Source organism: Fragaria vesca, linkage group LG6 (assembly GCF_000184155.1).
Source record: "Fragaria vesca subsp. vesca linkage group LG6, FraVesHawaii_1.0, whole genome shotgun sequence".
In the NCBI taxonomy this organism is placed as follows: domain Eukaryota; kingdom Viridiplantae; phylum Streptophyta; class Magnoliopsida; order Rosales; family Rosaceae; genus Fragaria; species Fragaria vesca.
Genome location: NC_020496.1, coordinates 31,425,908 through 31,450,860, shown reverse-complemented (window position 1 = coordinate 31,450,860; position 24,953 = coordinate 31,425,908). Strand labels below are relative to the sequence as shown.

Genomic DNA, 24,953 nt, shown 5'->3' with positions numbered 1-24,953 from the left:
GGGGGGGGGTTAATAGGCCCTTAACAATTTTTTTCCGTATAAATTCGTTCTCAGGAATAGCAAGGGTTATAGCTATCCTGAATAACAAATACACAGTGATAATAATAAAAGTTGCAGTAAAATAATAATGAACACCAAAATATTTTTTACTCGTAGAAACCCTACAACCAGAGAGAAAAACTGCGTGCCCCTAACTCTTGAGGGACAAACTTTTTCACTATGTAAAACTCACTTCTTACAAGATTATAGTCTAGGGATACATCAACGATTTGCTCTCCTGCTTAAACTACCCACTAGTCTAGATCTATATTTTCTTTCTTGTTTTTGAGTACCTCACTCCTTACAAGATTATAGTATAGGAAACAACAATGACTTGCTATCCTACCTAGTCTCAAACTAGTCTAGATCTACCTCTCTTGTCTCTAAGTGGCCACACATGAATATATAAGAAGTTTCAACTCAGAACTCAGCTATCAGTTAATTGATTCTTTTATAACACTTCTCAGAAGTTTCACTCTCAAAAACTCACCTATCCTAAACTGATTCTTTCATGAATCCAGCTACCTCAGCGGGATACATCAGAACTCAGCTATCCTTAGCTGCTTCTTTCATGAACACTTCCGAGGTTGCTGCATTACCAACTGATCTCATGGTATGCAGAATGCAATGAGTTTATGAGAAAGAAAATGTTTTGTTCAGCTCTAAGGTTTATAATCACAAAAGGAAAACTTAGAGACTAATGAACAATGTAAAGGAAAACCAAAACCCAACAATGCAAATGTAAAAACTACATTTTGACAACCATTGAGCAAAGGCAGCCTTTCTCAGTATATATAGGCTGATGGAGTGCTCTAACAAGAGAGAAACACAAGCCAAAGAGGTGCGACAAGAGGGCAGGCACGAGGGCCAAAGCAAGGAAAGAGTTTTGGACTTTTGTCCTTGGCCAAACTTTGAAAGGGAGAGGGCATATACAGATGTCCTAAGCCAAGAAAGAAACAAACAAAACTATCTTAAACAATGTTTGATTTAAAGCAAGAGACAAAAGGTTTTGCAAACTTTTTTCCAAAAACATAATACCACATTGGTTTAGCAAATCACTTTTTCTCTGATATCAAATAAAGACAGCTGCTATATTGGTTTGTGTATCACAAACACAATTATAGCCTTAGAGCTCTAAACCATGAGTCACGGTTGAGACAAAAGCATCAAACCCAAAACTAAATTGAGCACAAAGGCAAGACCTTTAAATATTCTTGTTGTCAATTTGAAATTCAAACTAGGATCTTTCCCAAACATAAAATTAATGTCACAAGGGTAAAGAAACTTAAACATAAGACAACAGAACAAAAGATCAAAAAGCTAGAAACCCAGATTTTTAGGATGACAAGTGATACTGCTATCCTCTGTGAAAAATCATGAAATGCACATGCATGATTTTACCTGAGTTCCATGAGATCATGTTGGTTCTTCTACTTCTTCAACTTATTCTTCAGATGTGCAAGACCAATCTCCCAATTGTTTTAATCTTCATAGGTTGTTCAAAATCGTAGTACATCGCGGACATAATTTCAAATACTTATGAAATTGTTGATGAAAATTATAAGAAATCCCCAAAATTTAATAGAGGTTATGTGTTTCTGCTAAAAATAAAAATGCATTAGTGCGATTAAGTGCATGCAGCAGGGTTGGTTAATAGACTTTAACTTACTCGACGTCGCTAGTCAATTCTATATAAGGATTGTCAACAGCCTTATACCTTCATCATTTTTTGGTTGCATCGTCCTGCCACAATTCGGATTGTGTCTCAGTCATCACCATTGCCTTTCATAAAATGCATGAGCTGATCACCGGAAATGGCCGCTCGACCGAACTCGAAGACATGGACCGTTTAATTTTTTGCCACATTAAATCCTTAGACATTTTGCTCTCTTTATGTGACAAGTTTATTTGTTACTAATAAAAACTAATATTAAATTGAGGACAAGTGGAACGAGAGAATAAGTGAATAAGTATCGATTCTAGATGGTTGATTCCTGACATATATATGTACCTAAAAATTCTTTGATATTCGTTTAAAAAAGAAAATAAATTCTTTTGTATTTACGAATCTATTTCTCACAAGAAGATGATGTATATACCCATTCAGATTCTTCCATGTGTTAATAATAAACACATGAATACTTAGAGATTGATTTAAGATCGATTAGGCAAAAATTAAAGGGAGCTTCCAATTCAAGATCGATTCTTCACCAAACTTTCGTACTTCACCACCACCATCCACCGGTTCACCACCGCTCTTAACTATTTGCGGCGTTCAGCGACTCTACGTCGGTCACTAAAAACCCATAAAAAGACTTAAACAAGGATGACATGGTCTGCTTCTGACTAGATCATGGTACCACCGTAACAAACCGTACTGGATAAGAAATTAAGAACCAAACCGACATAGGTAACACCGCAGTTTCATCACTCTATAAAAGTAGTCAAACCCTCATCTCCAATCTTCACACTCCAAATCTCACTCCCTCTCAAACATGACGTCAGACCTCCCCACTCCTCCCTACGACCTCATCATCCTCGGCGCCTCCGGCTTCACCGGCAAGTACGTCGTCAAAGAAGCCCTCAAGTTCCTCAACACTCCCTCCTCACCTCTCACCTCTCTCGCCTTAGCCGGCCGCAACCCCACCAAGATCTCCCAAACCCTCACATGGGCCGCCGCCCCAAACCCTCCACCGCCCTCCATTCCCATCCTCACCGCCAACACCTCCGACCCTCATTCCCTCCGCCGCCTCTGCTCCCAAACCCGCCTCGTCCTCAACTGCGTGGGACCCTTCCGCCTCTACGGCGAGCCAGTCGTCGCTGCATGCGTGGAAAGCGGCTGTGACTATCTCGACATATGCGGAGAGCCGGAGTTCATGGAGAGGATGGAAGCGAGTTACTTTGAAAAGGCCGCGGAGAAGGGTAGTTTGGTCATTTCGGCATGCGGGTTTGACTCTGTTCCGGCGGAGCTTGGAGTGATGTTTAACTCGAGGCAGTGGGAGGGGGCGGCGGTACCGAATAGGGTGGAGGCTTATTTGAGCTTGGAGAGTGATAAGAGGATTGCGGGGAACTTTGGGACGTTTGAGTCGGTGGTGTTGGGTGTGGCCAATGCGCTCCGGCGGTCCAGGCCGAAAAAACCGAGGCTGCAAGTAATGAGTTTGATTAGATTACCATACTTTTTTGGGTTGTTGATTGCTTGATTGGTTTTGTTGTTTGAAGTTGAAAACTTTGCTGCTGTGTTCTGTTTTTGTGGATAGTGATGTAGGGGAAAGCAGAAATGAAATGTTAAACTAGCCAGTGGCAGCTTAGAACTTTACATGCCGTTATGGTTAGTTAGTAAAGAACGACAATTGAGGCTTGTGTTTCTTAGTTCTTTGTTGTATCTTTGTTCAAATTCCTTACTGACGTAATCAGTGGTTTGGTTATTGGTAGTTATGTACTGTACATCCATTGCTATATGATACCCTGCACGTCTTTGTACACTAAGTTTACAAGTTTTATCAGAAACTAACAGTAGAATATTGGTAGCCAAGACACATGTAGAATGGCTTACTCATGCATTTTTAGTTCTATTGCTGCATGATATAGGGGATTCATAGTTTATAGAATTATACCTTGCAGTTCTCCTTCAAATGTTTGCGGCATAGACACTAAAAAATGTAGCTTTTGGGGGTTGAGAACAAAGATTGATATGTATCTTAATGGCCAGGGAGTTCAATTGATTGATCATGATTTACCTTTTTTGTTTGCAGATTCCTGGTCCTCCTCCTTCTAAAGGACCAATCATTGAACACCAGAAAAAGATTGGTCTTTGGGCTGTGAAGCTACCTTCAGCAGATGCTATTGTTGTACGAAGAACACTTGGTGCTCTGACTGAAAATCCTGGTGGTCTTCCAGGGAGGAATGAGACTGATGAACATATTAAGAAAAGAGAAGCCTTCTGGTCAACAGTGAAGCCAGCTCATTTTGGGGTGAAGATAGGCACCAAGTCTCTGTTGGGCATTATTCGGATCATGATTTTTGGACTCTTTCTTGGGCTCTTGGGTCTATTTCCTTTGGGAGGTGGTTGCTTTAAAGTTCCCTCATTCTTCAGTGTTGGATTATTCAGAAAGGAGGGTCCATCTGATGAGGAGGTGAGAAGTGCTTCTTTTAAGATGTGGTTTGTTGGACGTGGTTTCAGCGACAGGAGTCTTGTTTCTCAGGGAAACACAAAACCTGATATGGAAATAGTAACAAGAGTTATGGGACCTGAAATTGGATACCTAACGACCCCGATAATTCTACTTCAATGTGCTCTTATTGTTCTGAGCCAACGCGATGACCTTCCAAAGGGAGGAGTTCTCCCAGCTGGGATTGTATTTGGACCAACTGATCTTCAAGAAAGGCTTCAAGAAAATGGAGTTACTTTTGATGTTATATCGAAGAATGCTATTTCTCATTAACAGGTACATACTTTCTGAAAAAATATATCTGTAGTTGGAAGTACCCATGAAACAGTAACTTATAATAAAAGAGTATTTATTTTGTCAAGAAATGAGGTGACTGAGGATCTTCAAACATTTGAAGGGTCAATTAGAGCAAGTGGTGGCAGCTGGCAGTCAGGTTTATCCCAGAGAAATGCTGGTAAGGTTGGCGGGGGAAGAGGGAGGAAGCGTTTGGGAACTTGCACTCTATCTACTACTAGCGCTGTGCAGGCTGCATTTAGTCAGCCCCAGATGGAGCAGCAGCCTCAGTGTGGAGAGCTGCAGGAACTTGAGGAAAGAAGTATGGCAGTGACTGGAGGTTGGAACAAGGCGTCCACCGCGGCAAAGATATCCCATTGATAGTTCTCCTGTTTCTCAAAAATAGAGGAGACAAGTCATTTACTGAGTGGACTTGTATGATTAATCATTATAAGTTTATAGAAAAGTTTGCTGAACTGAAAAGTGTAACATTACAGCAAGTGTTATAGGGGTGTTCTGATAGATTATATTTGAGGTTGTTTTGGGTGTCCATTCTAGTTTGAAATTGATTAGTGTCTCTTGATGATTATATATATTTCCCCCCCCCCGCCCCCCCCCCCCCCCCCCTCCCCATCCGAACAGAATGGAGAAGAAATTCATAATACCTGAGATTTTATTAAAGAAGATGAAACGAGGTGGACTACGCCAAGATAACCAAAAATTACAGCATAGAAGAAAGCTAAGCAAATCGAAACTTAACGGTTCAACTTCAAGAACAAAAAGGGACTTTAACAACTAATCCAAACATCCAACTGTTTAACTTTTACAATAAGAAACTTTTTTCACTGTCGGACTATTTGCTTCTAGTTCTGGGAACAAAAGGGATGGTGTATGACGTGTGTTGCTACTTGCTAGTCGTATTAGAGACGTTGAATATCAATGAAAAAGTGATGATGTCCTTAGTTTCCTTCATTTTTTCGTAGAATATCAATGAAAAAGGGAGCCACCTTCTTCTTCTTCTGCTTCAGTTCTTCTTCTTCAAAGGGGTCCAGAGGGCTGCAATGTAATCCCCCCAGCGAGCCAACTTGCACTTCTCCTCCACGTGGGAACCTCCGGTTACTGTCCTAGTCAGCCCCACTAATTGCCACATAGATCAACCTAAAACAGATCTTCAAAGAGGATTTGCAAACTTCTTATGCTTGTCACTATCAGTTTTGGGATAACTTGTCACCATCACATTATCCTAATTCCCTTCTTAATCTTCTTAATCTTCTTACGCTTGTCTGAAAACTTCTTAATCTTCTTGGAGATTGACTTTACACAAGTGATGATAACCTGAAACCTCTACTCTTACCGAAACTTACGGGTTTTGTTTTCTTGGCTGAAAGATGAGTGCGAGGGAGGAATGAGCGCCTAACTCTTATGCATTAAAAAAGAAAAGAGGGAAACTTACGGTTGTCTCCTGTTGATTCTTGATTTTTGTAAATAGAGACGTTCAATTCGTGTGGATAGTTTAAACATTTCCCGCTAAACGTCGAAAACCAACAGAGAAGGACGTTTAGTATTTTATCATTACCGCCAAATCCAAATCTTTAAAGAGAAAGGGCGTTTGTATGGTATCATACACAGTCTACATTGGCTTGTTCAAGAGTAAGAACTAAGAAGAGCTATGCAGAAAGCTGTTCGTGGGATCAATGGAAAACGGCACATCTGTTAACTCTCAACCTTCACAAGTGTTAGTATATCTGCACCTGCACTACTGTTTGGAGAATTTTTATATACACCCAATTTTGAAGAGTGGTTTTAAATAAAACCCACCTAATATTCCTATCTGATAGACATTTAAAATGTATTAATTATGATAAATATTATGTCCCTATTTTTTCTAAATTTTACACAATTGCCATCATTCAATTATAACATATTAATATAATAAATAAGTTTAATTGATGTTGTCTTAAATACCTTGATTATGAGTTTTTCTTCTAACACTAACATTTTTCAATCAATTTGCAAGAATCATGTAGTTTTCTTTATTTTTATGAAAATATCTAGATTAAAGGAATTCATTCTCTAATCTATACATAAGGTAAAATATAATATGAATAAGATATCTGATCTAAACCTTAGACCCTAAACCCTATACCTATAGGCCTATACCCTAAACCCTATACCCTATACCCTAAACGTTATACCCTATACCCTAAACCCTATACCCTATACCCTAAACCTATACCCTAACTCTATAGCCTAAACCCTATACCTTAACCCTATACCCTAAACCCAATTTTAAGTTTCTTCTTTTTAGGTATATTATCATATCATACCCTACTTAATAGGTACATTAGAAACGTAAGTTGTAGAGAGTAAAATGTTCTCTCGATTAGGATGAGAAATGATATAATAATATACCTAAAAAGAAGAAAATTAATCAAAGAACAAGAACCTTACAATTAGACATTTTTCGACTATGTAGAGAGACATGCACCAAATGTGAGTTTAGGAATGAAAAGTATCATCCTATTACAAATGACATACTTCTGTATATAACATATATATCTATATACACTGAAGAAAATTAATCAAAGAACAAGAACCTTACAATTAGACATTTATGGACTATGTAGAGAGACATGCACCAAATGTGAGCTTAAGAATGAAAAGTATAATCCTATTACAAATGACATACTTCTGTATATAACATATATATATATATAGAATTAAATTCAGTTTACCCCCATGAGGTTTGGGAGTAACTTCATGTTAATCCCTATACTTTCAATTTCATCAGTTTACCTCTCAAACTTTCGAATTTTCCTCAAGCATGACCAATATCCTTTCTTCTGTCCAAATCGGACATTAACTGTTGATAATTTTAACCTTAACTATGAGGCTCGTATCTAGAATTTGGGCAAATCGGACCTTATTTGTCCAAATTGGACCTTAATTGCTGATAATTAACGGTCAATTCAAACGGAATATAAGAATTTGGGCACGGCAGACAGAAATTGAAGAGTTCAAGGGGTAAACTGATGAAAATAAAAGTGTAAGGACTAACATGAAGTCACCCCCAAACCACAAGGGGGTAAACTGAATTTAATTCATATATATATATATACACTGAAGTTAGTAATAACAAGGTAAAAAATTAAAGAATGTAATTGATTATGACAAAGTTAAATCAAACTAAATTTTAGCTAGTATTTGAGTTTTAAATTGATGCTAAAATTGAGAAATATATCAAATTTAGCTTTCTATAGTCTGAAGGGCAAATTAGAGAAACCGAAAAATGAAGAAAACTATTAATTATAAACATTTGCTCTATATGGTATGTTTGCTTATGTGGAGTGGGTGTAAAATAAAAGAAAAATATGTATGGGTTTATCTTAAAAGAGGTTTAGTATTTTGGGTTTTTATATAATTTTCTCCTACTATTTTTGCTTTGATTGTTCTCTTCCTTGTTTCTTTCCTCTTGTTTTATTTTTATCTGAAATGTACGTCTTCCTTAATTAGTTCAAATTTGCTACCTTGCTCTGGATACAGTACTTGCTACTTCCTTATCTTCTGAAATAGATAGACATTACATTAGGTGTTCTTCATGGAATGATCACCTTAGGAGGTTGATTACAAATTTCTGCCGCCCATTTACCCCAAGGCCTCTGTTTGACTGCCTCGGTTCTCGATAAACCTCCAATAAGCCTAACTGTTCTTACACCTCCAAAAACACCAACGTAACGTACCGAGCAGCAATGGCTGACCAATGGGGTGGGCTAGAATTTTTTCTTTTTATAAATATGGACCAAGTTTAATTACATATGTGCTAAATTTGAAAATTTGAAGTTGGACTAGTTTAATACATCTTCTATTAATTCTTTCTGTCTCTTCCATTGTTCAAATTTGTTTGATCTCTGTTTCCTGTATGCTGCTAGCTAGCTTTTGGTTTCATGCATCATCGTTGTTGTTGTTCTTGAAATCCTTATTAACTTATTTATTCCTTGTACTTGATCATCATGATAAGCAAGTTATGAGCCGTAGATGTGGATTGTGTAGAAATTCCCCAAACCATGCATACTGATTTCTGAGGCTGCTGTATTTAGATCTTGAATAACCCCACCTGCTTCAATCCCAAAATAGTTTGGAAGTGGTTGTGATTATCTTTTGGGCATCAGACTCCAAATTTTCGAAGTTTAATTTTGGCCGTCGTCGGAAGTTGTTGTGTACATTTTTTATTTTATTTTATTATTCTCGGTCATATGCCTCTGAACTCTTTGCTCATTTCTCATTCCCATAGCAAAATTTACAGAAAATCTCAAGAAGAAAAGAAAAACGAACAATTAAGGGTCAAGAAAAAACGAAAAATTAAGAGTCAAAGAAAATCTCACATCATTTTTAAACGCATAATTTACTAACTTCTGACTTTAGAATTGAGTATTGAGAATTCTAACCAGATTATTTCTCTGTTTGATAGCTCCAACACAACAGGGGAGGGTGCTCGTCAGGGATATTCTGTAGTGGTGATGCATACCTGCATAATATCTTTCATCACCATCTTCGGCGTAGGCCTCCAACTCAAGTTCCCAAATGTTTCTCCATACGAGACGGCCTACGGCACTCTGATGATGAACCTCTTTATTATTGAGATATGCTTTTACCTCGCCTCTTTAGTTGTGATGGCAATCCAAGCTGCTAGCAATAATGGAAGATCTGACGAACAAGATTGGCCTCCTGCTTGGAACTCTGTCCCTGATTTTAGAGTTGCTCGTTCTTATCTCACCCTTTGGATGGATCGTACTGTTCTTCTGGAGCATCTGCCTTCTATGCTTCCTGAGTAAGTCTTGGCAGTCTCTGAATACACTCTCCCAAAGTGCAGTTGTGCTTCTTGTTCAAGGCTTGGGAGAATTTAGACAGACGTTGATCGATTGGTATCGCCGCATGATGGTTAGAAATGATGAAGTGGACAATATGAGCATCAGAAACAACGGGGCCGCTACTGAGCTTCGGACCCAGAATCTCAACATCAGCAATGACAGGCAGGCTGCAGAGCATCAATCCCAGGACCAGAATCACACCAACGCGGCAGAGCATGTAATTTCAATACCTGATGACTCTTGATACACCCGATGGTATAATTTGTTGTAATAATTTTGACATCTTATTCCACGATTTTTTAATTTGGACATCATATTCCACGATTCTGTTGTAATAATTTCGATACTTTTAAGTTTGCTTGCTGGACAGATTTTGTAATTCATTTATTTTGATTTGGGATTTTGTTGTTTAAAACAGAGATATCATTTTAGCAAAAAGAACGCGAGCAATACAATTTGATTCAGTTAATTGTCGCATTATGATTATGATTAGAGTAGCTCAAGGGATGGGAGTATATTTCAATAATTCAATTCATGACAGTTCCATAGGCTTTGATTCATGGGAGTTGAGCTGTAACCCAACTCATGTAAATCTCATCTTCTCACAGCTTCTATGAACTAATAGAGATGAAAATCCAGCGCAGCTCACCCAATATATTTCATTAGTTAAAAAACAATGGCTTATAATACCTACTACACAATATAATTGCCAGTTCCATTGTCTGTATTTGGTGCTGAAAACAGAGACTAAACTTCGAAGAAAAGAGCGGGTTGCAATATTTTGAAATTCCGATAGTGGGCCGAACCAGTATGGGCCTAATTCAACACAAAATTCTTATTATAGCCCACGTATGCAAGCTGTGTTGAAATGATCCCAGCCTCCCAGGCTGCTCTAAGAGTGGAAACCTGTCCCTGGATGTTGCAGAGCACAAAATCAAGATTCTTCTTTACCAAGTTTACTTAAGTTGTAACTAGATTAGGGTACACCATAACAAAGTGTACTTGATAGAAGCCAAACTGACATGGCTAGGTTTCGTCACTCTATGATGAATACAGTCAACTCTCATTTGCGGCCTCACTCTTATCTCTCAGAGAGTGGAGTCTATGAGAAACTGGCCATGTATGGATTTTCTTTGTTTGGCCGAACAGGATGGAGAAGAAATCCATAATAACTGAGGTTCTATTAGAGAAGATGCAAATTACAAAAGAGGTGAACTATGCCAATATCTCATCTGAACTAACCAAAAAATGTAGCATGGAAGAAAGCTAACTAAATCGAAACTTAAGAAGACTCCAGATTTGTGTTTTCGTTTTTGAGAACAAAAGGCAATTGCAAGGCTCATTTTCTAGGAACTTTAACAACTCATCCAGACATCCAACAATATAACTTTTACAGTATAACATAGACTTGATTGTCATATTAGACGTTGAATATCTATGAAATATTGATGATGTAAGATGCATGATACCGCGTTGCTGGGTTCCGCATATCGGTGATATCACAAAAGTTCTACCAAAAGGATGAAAAGTTTTAACACTTGATTCTGCGCTTCACAAATGTTAGTGTGACATCACTATGCATTCTTGATGGAATCTGCGTCATCGGTGTTCAAATAGAGGAAGATTACGGTCGTCTCCTATGCATTCTTGATTTCGGTACAATAGAAATGTTCAATTCGTGTGGATAGTTTGGACATTTGCCATTTCCCTGCTGTGAAAGTGGGATTGATGAAATTCGAAAACTACCGAAAAGCCTGATCTGAGTCATATCACTCATTCACTCATATGACGTTTTTTTTTAATTTTTTTATTTTTTGAAAAGGACACTCATATGACGTCTAGTATACTTTATCAAATAATGTCGATCGACTTGTCTCCACACTGCTATCCTGTACAAGTCTATATATTGTTGTTCACGAGTAAGAAGAGCTCTGCAAAAATCATCAACACATTGGCTTGCTCAAGAGTAAGAAGAGCTCTGCAAAAATCATCAACACATTGGCTTGCTCAAGAGTACGAAGAGCTCTGCGGAAAGCTGTTTGTGGAATCAATGGAGGACGGCACTTCTGTTAACTCTCAACCTTTACAAGTGTTAGTATATCTACCTACACATGCATGCAACTACTATGTTTGCTTTGGTTTTTCTCTTCCTTGTTTCTTTCACATCTGACAATGTCCTCCTTAATTAGTTCAAATTTGTTACCTTGCTCTGGATACAGTTTCTTCTTAGGCTTAAGTATAGTGCTACTTCCTTTTCTTTTGAAATAGATGCACACTACATCAGGTGTTCTTCATAGAATGATCACCTTAGGAGGTTGTTTAGAATCTTTGATTACAAATTTCTGCCGCCCATTTACCCCAAGGCCTCTGCCTGACGGCCTCGGGTCTCGATAAACTTCCAATAAGCCAAACTGTTCAGCTGTTCTTAGATAGAACTCCAAGAACACCAACCTACCAGAACTGAAGACTCATGCCTAATTTTGTAGAAAATTAGTAACAAAGACCTAAACTAAAAATAGAAAATAAGTTCATTCATACAGAGCTTCTCTTTTCAATGAAATAGCATTGAAGTGTTCAAAATCGCTCTATGTTACTCAAGTTTAGTGTCCTCAAATAACTTGTTACTCTTTGCTGTTTTTCTTCGGATATGTATATTCAGTTTTGATTTATAACTCTACATTCTCTGTTATATACTCTGGCATATGACACCAGTTCTTTTTGTTAATAGATATTCATTACTTAGTAGCTATTCATAGTTGTTCTGTTCTGAGATTATATATATGCTCTTCTTGAAATCCCAAAATTTAAGAGAATCGAGTAATTTGTTAGTTCAGCAACTCAAATATCTGTTTATTGATATTGAAGAAATTAGATTGATGACATCTGCTGATTATTTATATCATTATATGTTTCTTGATCTTCTTAATGATCTATAGCTCACTAATATTTGATAATACCAACATCATGTACATAAAATTTCAATGATATTGCACTCCGATTAATGTTGTAATGATCCTCACAGCAACAAAATGGAGGAGTTTGCAAATTGGAGAAGTTCTGTAATGGCATTGCACAAAAGCATTTTCTTTCTCATCACCATTTTAGGCCTTTGCCTCCAACTGAAGTTCACAACTGCGTCTCCATTTGTGCTGGACTACAGAAACATTGTACTCATGAGGCTATTTATCATTGACATATCCGCTTACTGTGGATCATTTGGTGTCGTGATTCTCCAAACCATTCACAGTAACACAGACTTTGGTGAATGCATGAATAACATTAGCCTCTTGCTTGGAACTCTTGCTTCTATTTTAGAGTTGCTCATCCTGTTTCCGCCTTTCGGATGGGTCACGCTCTTCTTCTGGAGCATCAGTTTCGTTACCGTTGCGATCAGGTCATACCGATACTCGAAAACACTATGTGACAGTGTAGTTTCCGGACTCAGTCGTGCTTACGAGAAATTGAAGGATCTGATCAAGAGGAGCCGCTATTCGACAGAGCATGATGAAACCAAGGACCAGAGCAAGAAGCTACCAGTGTAAAACTGTAATTTCTATATTGTATAGCTACCACGTAAAATTGAAGCTACTGCAACCAGTTTAGTTTTGGTGAATACTTGTCTTTGTTATGTACTTATGTTGTGTCATAAATTAAACCAAGTTTCGTAGCTTTGTTTCTGTAATACATAAAATTGGGAATTGGGGGATTAAACAGAGACGTCCGATCAGTTTCGCGGAAAAGAGCGGGAAGCAAGTTGGCTTTCGACCAAAAAAAAAAAAAAAAAAATAGGTTGGCTTCCGCACTGGACAGACCTAGCCCACCCGCGTTGGAAGGTGTTAAATGACGACGTTACCCCCATCCCCCGGCCCCACCCGCGAGCTTTCCATGTCCAAAAGTTTTGGCGAGTCAGATTCCCAATCGTCTGGTCTAAAATCTTATTCCCCCCTTCATAGAAAACGTTACATTCGAATTTTCACGTCGAAAAGTGGTTGCTTTCGTCATTTTGTATGTTTGGGAGATGAGAATTCCGAAATGAGCATGGTGGGTTGGCAACGACATTCTTCTATACAATCTGGAGTTTAGGAATTGAGAGAGTAGAACAAGGGAAACTGCGAAGAGCTGCAGAGAAAGTAATCGGAACTAATGCCGGAAATCAATTCTACTATTACCTCTCAGCAGCCTCTGTGCATGTTAGTATATCTATTCTATCTCTTCCCATATTGTTCATCTTTTGTTTGATCTCTGCTCCTGCTGTAATGCTAGTTTTTGTTAATTTTCATATATGCATCATCATTGTTGTTGTTCTTGGAATCATCAGTAACTTATTTATCCCTTATACTTCCGTCGCTTCATGATAAGCAAGCAGGGCCGGCCCATGGGCTATGCCAAGTGTGCAGTTGCACAGGGCCTCCAATTTTGGAGGGTTTAAAAAAAAAATTATACACCTATATTATGTAGAAAGATGTAGCAAATTGCCAATTGGAGTTGTAGTTCGGTTGGTTTTACTTTGGATTTGTGTATTGGAGACCCAAGTTTGAATCTCTGTGTGTAAATTTCCTATACATTTCAACCAGGCTTAGATGCATATTAAGCCACAGGGTCTCTTAATTCCTACGGAGAGGTCTTTCCCATTTCTCACTGGTTTGAATATCTACAAATAGCTATGCTCCTCTTCTTTTTACCAGAAAGGTAAAAACTAAATCCATATACAACTCTACTCATTAACAGACATGTAAGCATAAACAAGCCCTTGATAGATGCATCAAGTTAAGATATCAGATTAGGGGAGTGGACATCCAGGCAGGGCACCTATATTTTTTTTTTTGGGTAAATTTCCTTATTATCTCTCTCCCCTCCGCCCCCCCCCCCCTTCTTCATCAGTTCATCTGGGTGAATTTCCTCATGATCACTTTTGTAACCATCAGTCCCTCACTTTTGTAACCCTCAACTCGTCCTCTCGACTCGGCGATTCCAATCTCCACGGCTGGCGGCACTACACAAGAATTAGGGTTCCGGCGTCCAATTCCGCCCCAAATTTCAATCATTCAACCAACAATATATTCAAGATCAATGATTTTGAAAGGTAATCTACTAGATATAAGATGTTATTGATGTTTCCCAATTCAATGAATCAATGATTCTATTGTAGTATTGTTTATCATTCTTGATTTCTAAACAGGATTTGATAAATCTCTATGACTCTGTGAGCCTGTGATTTAGGTTTGTTTAGTTACATGTTTTAGTTTGATTGTTTAAATAGCTGGTGAAATTCTCAACTAAAATGCTCAAGTAAATTGATACAGTACTTTTCTGTAGGAAAAAGTTGGTCTGCACAGGGACTTTGAAGCAGCTCTTCAGTGTTTGAGAGGAAAGAATGCCAACATTGGCAACATATCTCAAGAAGGGGCTAATATCATGGTAACCTTTCCAGCTTTCCTAATTCTGAATTTGTCTTATTGTGAAAAATCTATTGTTTGGTAGTCATGAAATAAGATGAGGCTCCTCCATGGTTGCAGGATTATACATAAATGTTTCAAGAGCACCCAGAAAATGTCCTAGACTTATTTCAGAATAGATATGCTTACTCACTCATTGTAAGCTGCCACAACGAAATATAAATATGCTAGTGTTTCAATACTCTATTATGCAACAGAATATATGATAATCATTCATTTACTTTCAGGTTTTTCAAGTAGCGTTGGGACTATATCATTGTCTCTCATTGGGGTAAACACACAAGTTTTAGAATTGCTCCTACAAGAAAGCATGCAGCTGGTAATTCCAAACGCAAAAGAAAAAAGAAAGGGGACAAGTTTGTTCAAAGTCAATCAGGAGCTATGGAAAAATTTGTTTTCAAGAAAGGGAAGCAACCACAATGTCCAGTGGATGTAGATGTTGATGTAGATGTTGATCTAGAAGAAAATGTAGATGTAGATGTTAATGTTGGTCTAGAAGAAAATGTGGAGCAGCCAATGGAGGAACCTTTGGAAGAAGATGTTGATGTTAATGTAGAAGAAACTATGGAGCCTGGTTTGGAAGGGAATGATGATATTCCCTTAAACATCTTTGATCCTAAAAATTGGGATAATCTTGCTCCTAAATGGAGGGATTTATTGGTGAAAAGAGGTCCTGTAAGAGATTTGTTGACAGGAAAAGGTCCGAGAGATGGATCCAAAAGGTGTTTCTCATCTGAATTTTATACCAAGTACTTATCAAATGGAGAGAAGCATCATCGGGATTGGCTTGTTTATTGTAAGGATCTTGACAGAGTATTCTGCTTCTGTTGTAAAGTGTTCAAGACCAAACGACAACCAACTCAGTTAGCACATGATGGAATAAGGGATTGGGGGCATCTTTCTCATAGTTTGAAGGCACATGAAAAAAGTTCAGACCATATAGATCATATGTTGATTTGGGTTGAGTTACGCATAAGGCTGGAAACTAATCAAGTAATTGACAAAGTTTTGCGATCAAATCAAAAAAGAGACTGAACATTGGCGGAAGGTACTGCAAAGATTGATTGCAGTAGTGAAATATTTAGCTAAACAAAGCTTGGCATTTCATGGAAGTAATGAGAAGATCTATGATGAAAGCAATGGAAATTTTATGGCTTTAGTTGAAATGGTTGCTGAATGGGACTCGACCTTGAAGGAGCATATACGAAGAAAACAAAATCATGAAATTCAGTTTCATTATCTCAGTCACAAGATTCAAAATGAGTTGATACTCTTGATAGCTGCTGAAATCAAAGGTGCAGTCCTAAAGAAAATAAAAGAAGCCAAGTATTTTTCAGTAATACTCGATTGTACTCCTGATATCAGCAAGGAAGAACAAATGACATTGATAATAAGGTGTGTTGATGTCTCCACAGTTCCAATACAGGTACAAGAATATTTTCTGCAGTTTTTGGTTGTGAATGATACAACAGGTCAAGGGTTGTTTGAAGAATTGAAGAATGTGCTACACCATCTTGATCTTGATATTAATGATGTCAGAGGGCAGGGCTACGATAATGGATCAAACATGAAGGGTAAACACAAAGGTGTACAAAAAAAACTTCTAGACATTAATCCTAGAGCATTTTATACACCTTGTGGTTCACATTCTCTCAATTTGACATTGTCTGATGTTGCAAACTCTTGTGAAAAAGCAGAAGAGTTTTTTGGAGTTGTGCAACGTATCTACACCTTGTTTGCAGACTCTACAAAAAGGTGGGATATTTTGAAAGACAATATATCAGAAAAAGGTTACACTTTGAAATCATTATCGACAACACGGTGGGAAAGCAGAATAGATAGTGTGAAGGCAATAGTTACTCAAGCTCCTGAAATAAGAGAAGCTCTAAATCAGCTTGCCGAGAGAGCAACAGAGTCTGGTATTAAAAGTGAAGCCAAGTGTTTAGCAGAGTATGAACTTGGAAAATTTGAGTTTATTGTAGGGATGGTTATCTGGTATCATATCTTGGCTAAAGTGAATATTGTCAGTAAAGAATTACAATCTGAAAATATGTGGATTGATGTGGCAATGGGTAGTGTGAAGGCACTTATTGCTTTCTTTAAAGAGTACAGAGAAGAAGGATTTAAGAAGGCTCTGAATTGTGCCAAAGAGATTGCTGCTGAATTAGATATTGATCCAGTGTTTCCTGAGAAGAAAAAGAAAAGAAAAGTTCACAAGAAGAGACATTTTGATGAGATTGACACTGAAACTCAGCCATCTGAACAATTCATTGAAGAATCAAGTCAAGAATCTTTCAGAGTTCATTACTTTGTATACATAATTGATCAAGCAATCGGTTCATTGGAAAGAAGGTTTGAGCAATATGAGCAATATGAAGAGACATTTGGGTTCTTATTCACAGCAAAGAAGTTGAAGTCCTTGGATGCTGATGAACTGAAAAGAAGTTGCAACAATCTTGAAAAGAAGCTGGAGAATGGCTACACTTCAGACATTGATGGTGAAGATTTATTTAATGAATTAGAACTATTACAGAAAAATTTACCAAATGAGCATGATACAGCTAGTGCAATACTAAATTTCTTGAAAAGAGCTAATTGTTATCCTACTAGTTGTCTTGCATACAGAATTTTGTTAACAATTCCAGTGACAGTAGCATCAGCCGAAAGAAGCTTTTCAAAGCTAAAAATATTGAAATCTTATTTGCGTTCAGCCATGTCGCAAGAAAGACTAAATGCTTTGGCTTTGATTTCCATTGAACATGAGTTCTTGGAAAAGCTTGACTATGAGAGATTGATTGATGATTTTGCATCTAAGAGTGCTAGAAGATCAGTATTCAGAAAATAGTATTGCATTGGCTATTTCATCTTGGTAAAAGTCTGGTAGTATTGTAGTACTTGATGCGTCTTTGTGATAAAGTAGCTGAGATTTTTGGTAATTCCTTTTGAAGTCAATGTAACATGTTTTACAGAGCATTTGCTTTCGAAGTCAATCTAATATGCTTTTACAGAAAATTTGTTTTTGGTCTTCTATCTTTTTTGTTTGCTGTTTGATCTGCTTATATACATGCCTATTTGTGACACCATGCTTCTAGTTTTGGTGTATTATTTCTCTTTTATTAGGAGCACCTAAAGGGCCACATTTTATATCTCGCACAAGGCCTCTAAACACGACGGACCGACCCTGTTTGGTGTATTATTTCTCTTTTATCAGGAGCACCTAAAGGGCCACATTTTATATCTCGCACAAGGCCTCTAAACACGACGGACCGGCCCTGTAAGCAAGTGATGAGTCCTTGATTCCCGAGTGTGTTTAAGTTTTCCCCTATCACCCAAAATCAAGCCCCAACCATACTGTGCAGAATGGGACCCTCCCCCTTTTTCTTTTTTCTTTTTTAACAAAGAAAGGCATAGACGCATAGCCAATAGTATATTCATAAAAAACCAGAATAAGTAATTGCATACCATTCCGCTGCCATGTAGAGACAGATAAGAAGATAGTGATAGTACCCGCATTGATACATCAAATAGACCTAATCATCAGAATTTTTTGTACATAAACATACTGGAGATCCTCCTTTGGTACTAAGCCGAAACTCTTAGGGTACGTTTGGTACCCGGTATTACCTAAGCCAGTGTTAAATAAGGAGTGAAACAAGATTAATCCCATGTTTGGTCTCTCTCGGTACTAATATTAATGGGCTTAACTAGGACCTGTTTTCTGATTTCTCCTCCTTAGCCGGTGTTAGCGTGGGTACTCCGATGAGAGGCCTTTAGCTAAGAGCTCTACCTCTCTCAGCTCGCATCGCCTCCTCCACAACTCTTCTCTCTTCTTCTTCACCTCCTCTCTGCAACACTCTTGTTTGCCCAAATGGACCAACCACAATAAAACTTGGCTCAACACCAACAAGAAGAAGAAGAAGAAGAAGACTTGGGTCTAGAAGAAGAAGAAGAATCATCCTAGCAAGAGGAACAAAAAGAAGAAGAAGACGAAGAAGACGAAGAAGAAGAAAGAAGAAGAAAGAAGAAGAAGAAGAAGGAAGAATCTGAACCAGAAGCAGGATCAGACACAGATCAAGAAGAAGAAGAAGAAGAAGCTCTTCCTTCTGATGAGCCACCACCCTCCACTCAAACCGATGATCCTCCCGTTCCTGATCCTCCATTCGATCCCAGCCGAAGTAACTCTCTCTCTCTCTCTCTCATTTACGGCTTTGACTGTGTTTTCGTTTCTGGGTTTGTTGAAAGATGTGAAATTTTTCACAATTGAGATAGGATTTGGGGTCTGATGTCTTGTGGGTGTATCAAGGACTTGACTTTCTATAGGAGATTTATCACACTGTGAAAATCTAATGGTTAAAAAGATAAATGAGACTTGGGATAGGTGAATCATTGTATCGTCTCCTTTCGAATTTTGTCTTAGGCTCTAGATTGCATTCATCATAATATAAATAGCATTGTGGCTAAAGGTAATGTCTATGTGTGATAGGAAGCAGAAGATGGACATCTTTTTGTTTACATTAACTGATTTTAAATTTTATGGCTACATCTATATCACTGTAATTTGACTCTCAGATATAATGGGGTTTGATATAAAGGATGGAACACGCGGTATGCAAACTGACTTGAAACTTTAGTCTTCAAACCCAATTAATGATATTTCCCAGTAACTACTTCAGAGAAGATTTTGTGCGACTTATAATGAACATTTTCATGACTCTAACCTTTGTCTGTTTTTTCTTTGAAGTGATTGGCATTATTAGAAGAAAGTCCTTGATCAAAGAGTTAGCTGCTATGTACCATGCTGAGTGCCTTTCATACTGTCAAGAGCTTTTGCAGCTTCAACGAAAAGGGGATGAGGTCATATGCCATGCTCTCATACTTGTTTCTATGTTTCCTTTGCTTAATATTACTCATTTGATAAAGATGTATGCTTGATCACACATTTTATTTTTTTTTGGATTTCATGTCAAAATTTCAATGACCAAGATTGTTAGATATTAGATTGTTATGTTAGAGTAGTCCAGTCTAATACATCACTAAACATGAGACACCTCTAATTTAGAACTTTTTTTCCTAATCCCATGCAACACCAAACGTGGCCCAGTATTAGTACAATTTAAGACAGTCCACACTAGTCCAGGACAGTCTTAAGAATTAAGGAGGTCTAACCCAGTACTGGGTACCAAACGTGCACTTACTGTATATTTGATTTACAGTATAATATTAATTACACAGTACTCATATATAGTTGTTCCTTTATTGTATTCACTATTAAATCGCCGAAATTGATTCGAATAAAGTTTGTTTTGAAAACTCGAATCTTCAAGTTGGCCAACCTTATTTGCCGTGCAGCTATAACAAACTCAAAATACTTCCACATATGATTATCTCAGACTCTGATATAAGTTGTAAGCTTTGACATCAAGGGTTAAGGGCAATATGTTCAATGTGATGTTAACTAGAGTTGGTACCCGCGCCTTGGCGCGGTGTATATTTATAAAGCTGGTTAATGATTCAGTTGATTGATGGAAAAGTTTTTGATATATACTTCATAGAACCTCAATACATTGTATATCACATATACATATGATTCTAATAATGGAGTTATTACAAAAACAACAACACTACATAACAAAACATCTAGTGTTGTGTCATACCCAAAATAGTAAATGTCTTGTAAGTGCACAAAGCAGAACAACTTATCTGGAGCAGTATGATCGAAAATATAGCTCCAGTTTTGACTGTACAAAATGCTCCTATTTGTTTAACTGTTTTTCACCAAAAACGCAATCTTAGCTTATTAAGAGTTAGATAAAACACTGCAGACATTTAGTTGTTGTTCAGCTCCTTGCTTGATGATAATTTTTCCTTGCTTGGGTTCACAATATCATAGACCCTATTTTAGATTGACTTCGATAACAATACCCTTTGTGAGATCTATGAGAAAAAAAAAAAAAATTGAAGCACGGTAATGAAGATAAGAGTTCAAAATTTACTTCCCAACCCACAACATGCTCAACAACAACTAATTATATAAAAGACAATCATATATCTAGGGTTAATGGTAATTTCGTGGTTTTTTAGAAACAGAGGGCATAAACGGAATCACACCCACCAAAAATAAGGACAAAATCGTTCGTGCACTATTCATGTGATGTGAACAGTGATTATGAACAGTAACCATCCTTTTGGTCATTTTACACAGTGACAACACTTGTAAGGATCTATATCAAACTTTAGAATTGCGTACCTTTTTTTTTCTTTTTGGAATGAAGACTAGCGTCTGCACTCCAAGAATACCAACCTACCAGAGCTGAAGACTCATGCCTAATTTTGTAGAAAATTAGTACCAAAGACCTAAACTAAAAATAGAAAATAAGTTCGTTCAAACAGAGCTACTCTTTTCAATGAAATAGCATTGAAGTGTTCAGAATCGCTCTATGTTACTCAAGTTTAGTGTCCTCAAATAACTTGTTACTCTTTGCTGTTTTTCTTCGGATATGGATATTCCTTTATACGGTATCTTATCAGTTATCACAGTGAGATGTTACTTTATTAATGTAACAGTGGAGCTCTGTTATTATGGTTTTTGACTAATCTTTTGTGTCATGATCAAATCATAACAGGAAAATGGAGGAGGCTACTCCACCGAGTTGGAGCAGTTTAGGGGACTTTCACCATGGAATGAACGCCATCTTTGCCTTGTTATTTGGCCTGAAGTACACAACAGGGATGGAAAATCTCATCACACTTCTTGTTGTAGTCTTAGTCTTCTACTTTGGATTGATGTATGCTGCCAAAAAACTCAAAGCTGAACCCGATCTCAAAGATTTGGTGCATTCACAAACAACGTCAGCATCTTGTTTGGGATTCTTGCCTTGATTTTGGAACTGCTCATCATTGTTCTATCTTATGGTTCAGTTCCGTTCTTCCTATGGAGCATCCTTACAGTGAGCATTGCAGTTGCAGTTGCAGTTGTGCTTCTTCTTCGCCTAGCCTTTGTGGAATTGAAGGAGAAACTGAAATGGATCAATGACAGCTTGATGGAATACTGTACAAGGTTATATCGCCGCATTGTTGCACCGCCTGAGTTGATTAGGAGTGACCACACGGCAGAGCATAAAGCACAAGACGAGAACCAGATGATGGAGCATAAAGCACAAGACCAGAAGCAGATGATTGAGCTTTCTCCTGTTTAATTTCTACCTACCTCGTACACTTGATGAATATCAGAATATGGTGATATATATATGATACATTCGGACATTTGATTTAGCAAGTTACTGTAATAACTTCAATTACTGGTTTATATTCTTACTGGTTTCTTGTAAGGAAAATAGTCTTTAGATAGAAAGAAGATCAGCTATATCTCGTCAGCTGCATAACCCTATTAGACAGTATCTTCTCTATTAGGGATTTGCTTATCTGTATATATATGTTTCCTTATATAGTTTAGTTTCCTAGTCAGTCACAATTACACTTGTATATGTATTCCCTCTGTATCAATGAAAGATCATCCCACCAGAACTATTATCTTTTCATTTCTTTCGGATGGTTCGCCTTCTCCTCCTGGAGCATGTATCTGCAATTGGTTCGTACCAACTGTCTAAAACACTATGCAAAAGTACCTTGGGTGAATTCCAAGTGAGACTGATCTCACTAAATGGCCGCTTGATGGGATCAGTTGCTGGACTCGGTCGTGCTTACGAGAAATTGATGGATCTGATTAAGAGGAGCCGCTATTCGACGGAGAATGATGAAACCAAGAACCTCAGCAAGGAGGTACCGGTGTAACACTGTAATTTCTATTTCATGCTTTCGTTTTCACTTTTTCAGTTTGCAATTCTGTACATAATTAGACCAAGTTGCAAAGATTTCTGTTTTTTGATGAATTTGGCGGAAAAGAGCGGGAAGCACTATTGTTGAGTTTTGCGATTGGACCGTCTCAATTTGACATAAACACGCAGTATCAATTGGCCCATTAACAAAGTACCAGGCCACGCAATAATCTCTCGGTCTAGTCGGTGTGTGTCCAGCCCACATCAACATCATCAAGAATGTCAAGAAAAAAATAGGTTCAACATTATTAGAAAAACAAAAAACAAACACATAATGAGACGAAATTGTTGTAGACAAGCTTACCTACCCAAACTGGCCTCTTTCCTCTTTCATATCGTGATTGAGTTCTTGAAATGCAAGATATCAACTCCTCAGGAACAAGAGCCGGGAAGAGCGAGATTGAGCACCCCAAACCCCAAAAGGCAAACAGCCGTGGAATGGAGGACAGCGCTTCTGTTATCTCTCAACATGTACAAGTGTTAGTAATATAGAGACAAGTTTCGTTTCTTGCATCTTAGCTCAAAATAGTTTCATTTGCTCTTTGATCTCATACAGCTGCAAAGCCTCTTCTGAAAATGGTATCATTCTGCAAAAGAAAGAAAAATGTGAAACTCTGTTTTGTTTACTGTAGATTCTTCTTGTTAACTTGGTTTTCTAAGTTGCTCTTGATCTATGCGGTTTTTGTTAACACTACTGAATCATATATGTATATTTGACCTCACGCATCCTACAAACATATGATTCAGATCAAGGTATAATAATACTAACCCGGTCCTTAGATATTAAACTCTATTCGGTTGCAAAGATTATGTAATCCAATATCCTCTGCTTGATTGATTAGGAGTCCCCTGTTTTTTATCATTTTCTTCCAAACTTCTTGTATCCATCAACGAATTAACACACACCACGGTGTTTTTACAAATTTAATTGACATGGACAATTGGACATAGAATATAGTTCTAACTAAGTTAATTTTCTCTGTCATAGCACCAACACAAACACAAGGAAGGAGGCTGTTCTTACGAGATATTCCATAGTGAAATTACATACATGCATAATATCTCTCATCGGCATCTTGGGATTCTGCCTGCAACTCAAGTTTCCAAATGTGTCTCCATATGCGACGATCTACGGCTCTCAGCGGATGAACGTATTCATCATTGTGACATGCATTTACATCCTCTCTTTGATTGTGATGGCAATCCTAGCTGATAACAATGATGCAGATTTGGGAGATCTGATGATCAAAATTACCATCTTACTTGGAAGCCTGTCCCTGATCTTAGAGCTGCTCGTCCTGATTTCAACTTTCGGAATGATTATACTCTTTTTCTGGTGCATCTGCCTTGTATGGTTCGTGAGAAAGTCTTACCGGTTTCTGAAAACACTCTTCCAAAATGCAGTTGAGCATCTCAAAGGAGACTTTGGAGAATTGAAGCAGAAACTCGTTGATTTGAATCAATGATCAAATGGAAAGTAATGTAATCGCAGCAGTTGTTCATGCCCCTCAGAAATTGAATGACCTGATCATCATGAATGATGGGCGAGAGACAGAGCTTGAAATCCAGAACCAGAACCACAGAAATGAGGTACATTTTAAATTTCTATAGCTGCCACAGACTTGATACACCTGATTGAATAAAAAATGAAGGCTTTTTTCGGTAATAAGATAATAACTAAAACAAATTTTCCAGTTTACTCTGCTGGATTGAATTTGTAATACATTAGTTTTGATTTGGGATTCGGGGGTTTAAAACAGAGATATGACTTTCGCGGAAAAGAGCGAGAGCAATACTATTTGATTCAGTTAGTTGTCGCATTATGATTACGTTAGCTCAAGGGAAGAGGTTAGTTTTCAATTCATAACAGTTCTATAAGCTTTGATTCCTCTCAAATCCGAAAAGCTCTAACCAAACTCTTGCAACTCTGCATCTTCTCCTAGCTTCTATGAACTAATAGAGAAGAAACTCTAGCCCCGGCTAAACGATCTATGCCAAAAATTAGAAACGAATTGGCTTATAATATCCAACACAATCTTTCCCCGAATGATTCCCCATTCATTTGGGAATGTCCCAGTATTTGGAATTGGGGATGAAAACAGAGACTTCAACATTTCGCGGAAAAGAGCGCGGAGCAATATTTTAAAATTTCAAAGGTGGGCTGAACAGCATGGCCCATTTCCACACAGAATTCTAATTATAGCCCACATATGCAGGCCTCATTCTAGGACTGAGCACCTGTCCCTCGAAAGTGGATAACACAAATGCATTGTCTCCATCATAAATTCATAGTCATCATTTTTTGGTTGCGTC

At 37.8% G+C, this 24,953-nt stretch overlaps 1 protein-coding gene and 1 pseudogene across 1 annotated transcript; both read left to right on the top strand.

The window, feature by feature from the left end:
• Positions 1-2,495: 2,495 nt before the first annotated feature.
• Positions 2,496-4,559, top strand: LOC101304204 (probable mitochondrial saccharopine dehydrogenase-like oxidoreductase At5g39410-like). Its single transcript, XM_004304215.1, has 2 exons — positions 2,496-3,188; positions 3,792-4,559. Exons 1-2 carry the CDS (start codon positions 2,535-2,537, stop codon positions 4,479-4,481), a joined length of 1,344 nt encoding a protein of 447 aa, XP_004304263.1. The 5' UTR covers positions 2,496-2,534; the 3' UTR covers positions 4,482-4,559.
• Positions 4,560-4,754: 195 nt separating this feature from the next.
• On the top strand, positions 4,755-17,650 carry LOC101311309 (annotated as a pseudogene).
• Positions 17,651-24,953: the final 7,303 nt, after the last annotated feature.

Bases quoted from the DNA above. Each gene is read 5' to 3' on its own strand.
- LOC101304204 (XM_004304215.1), top strand. From the start codon at position 2,535: ATGACGTCAGACCTCCCCACTCCTCCCTACGACCTCATCATCCTCGGC. The intron at 3,189-3,791 runs GTAATGAGTTTG...TTTTGTTTGCAG, and splicing joins CGAAAAAACCGAGGCTGCAA to ATTCCTGGTCCTCCTCCTTC.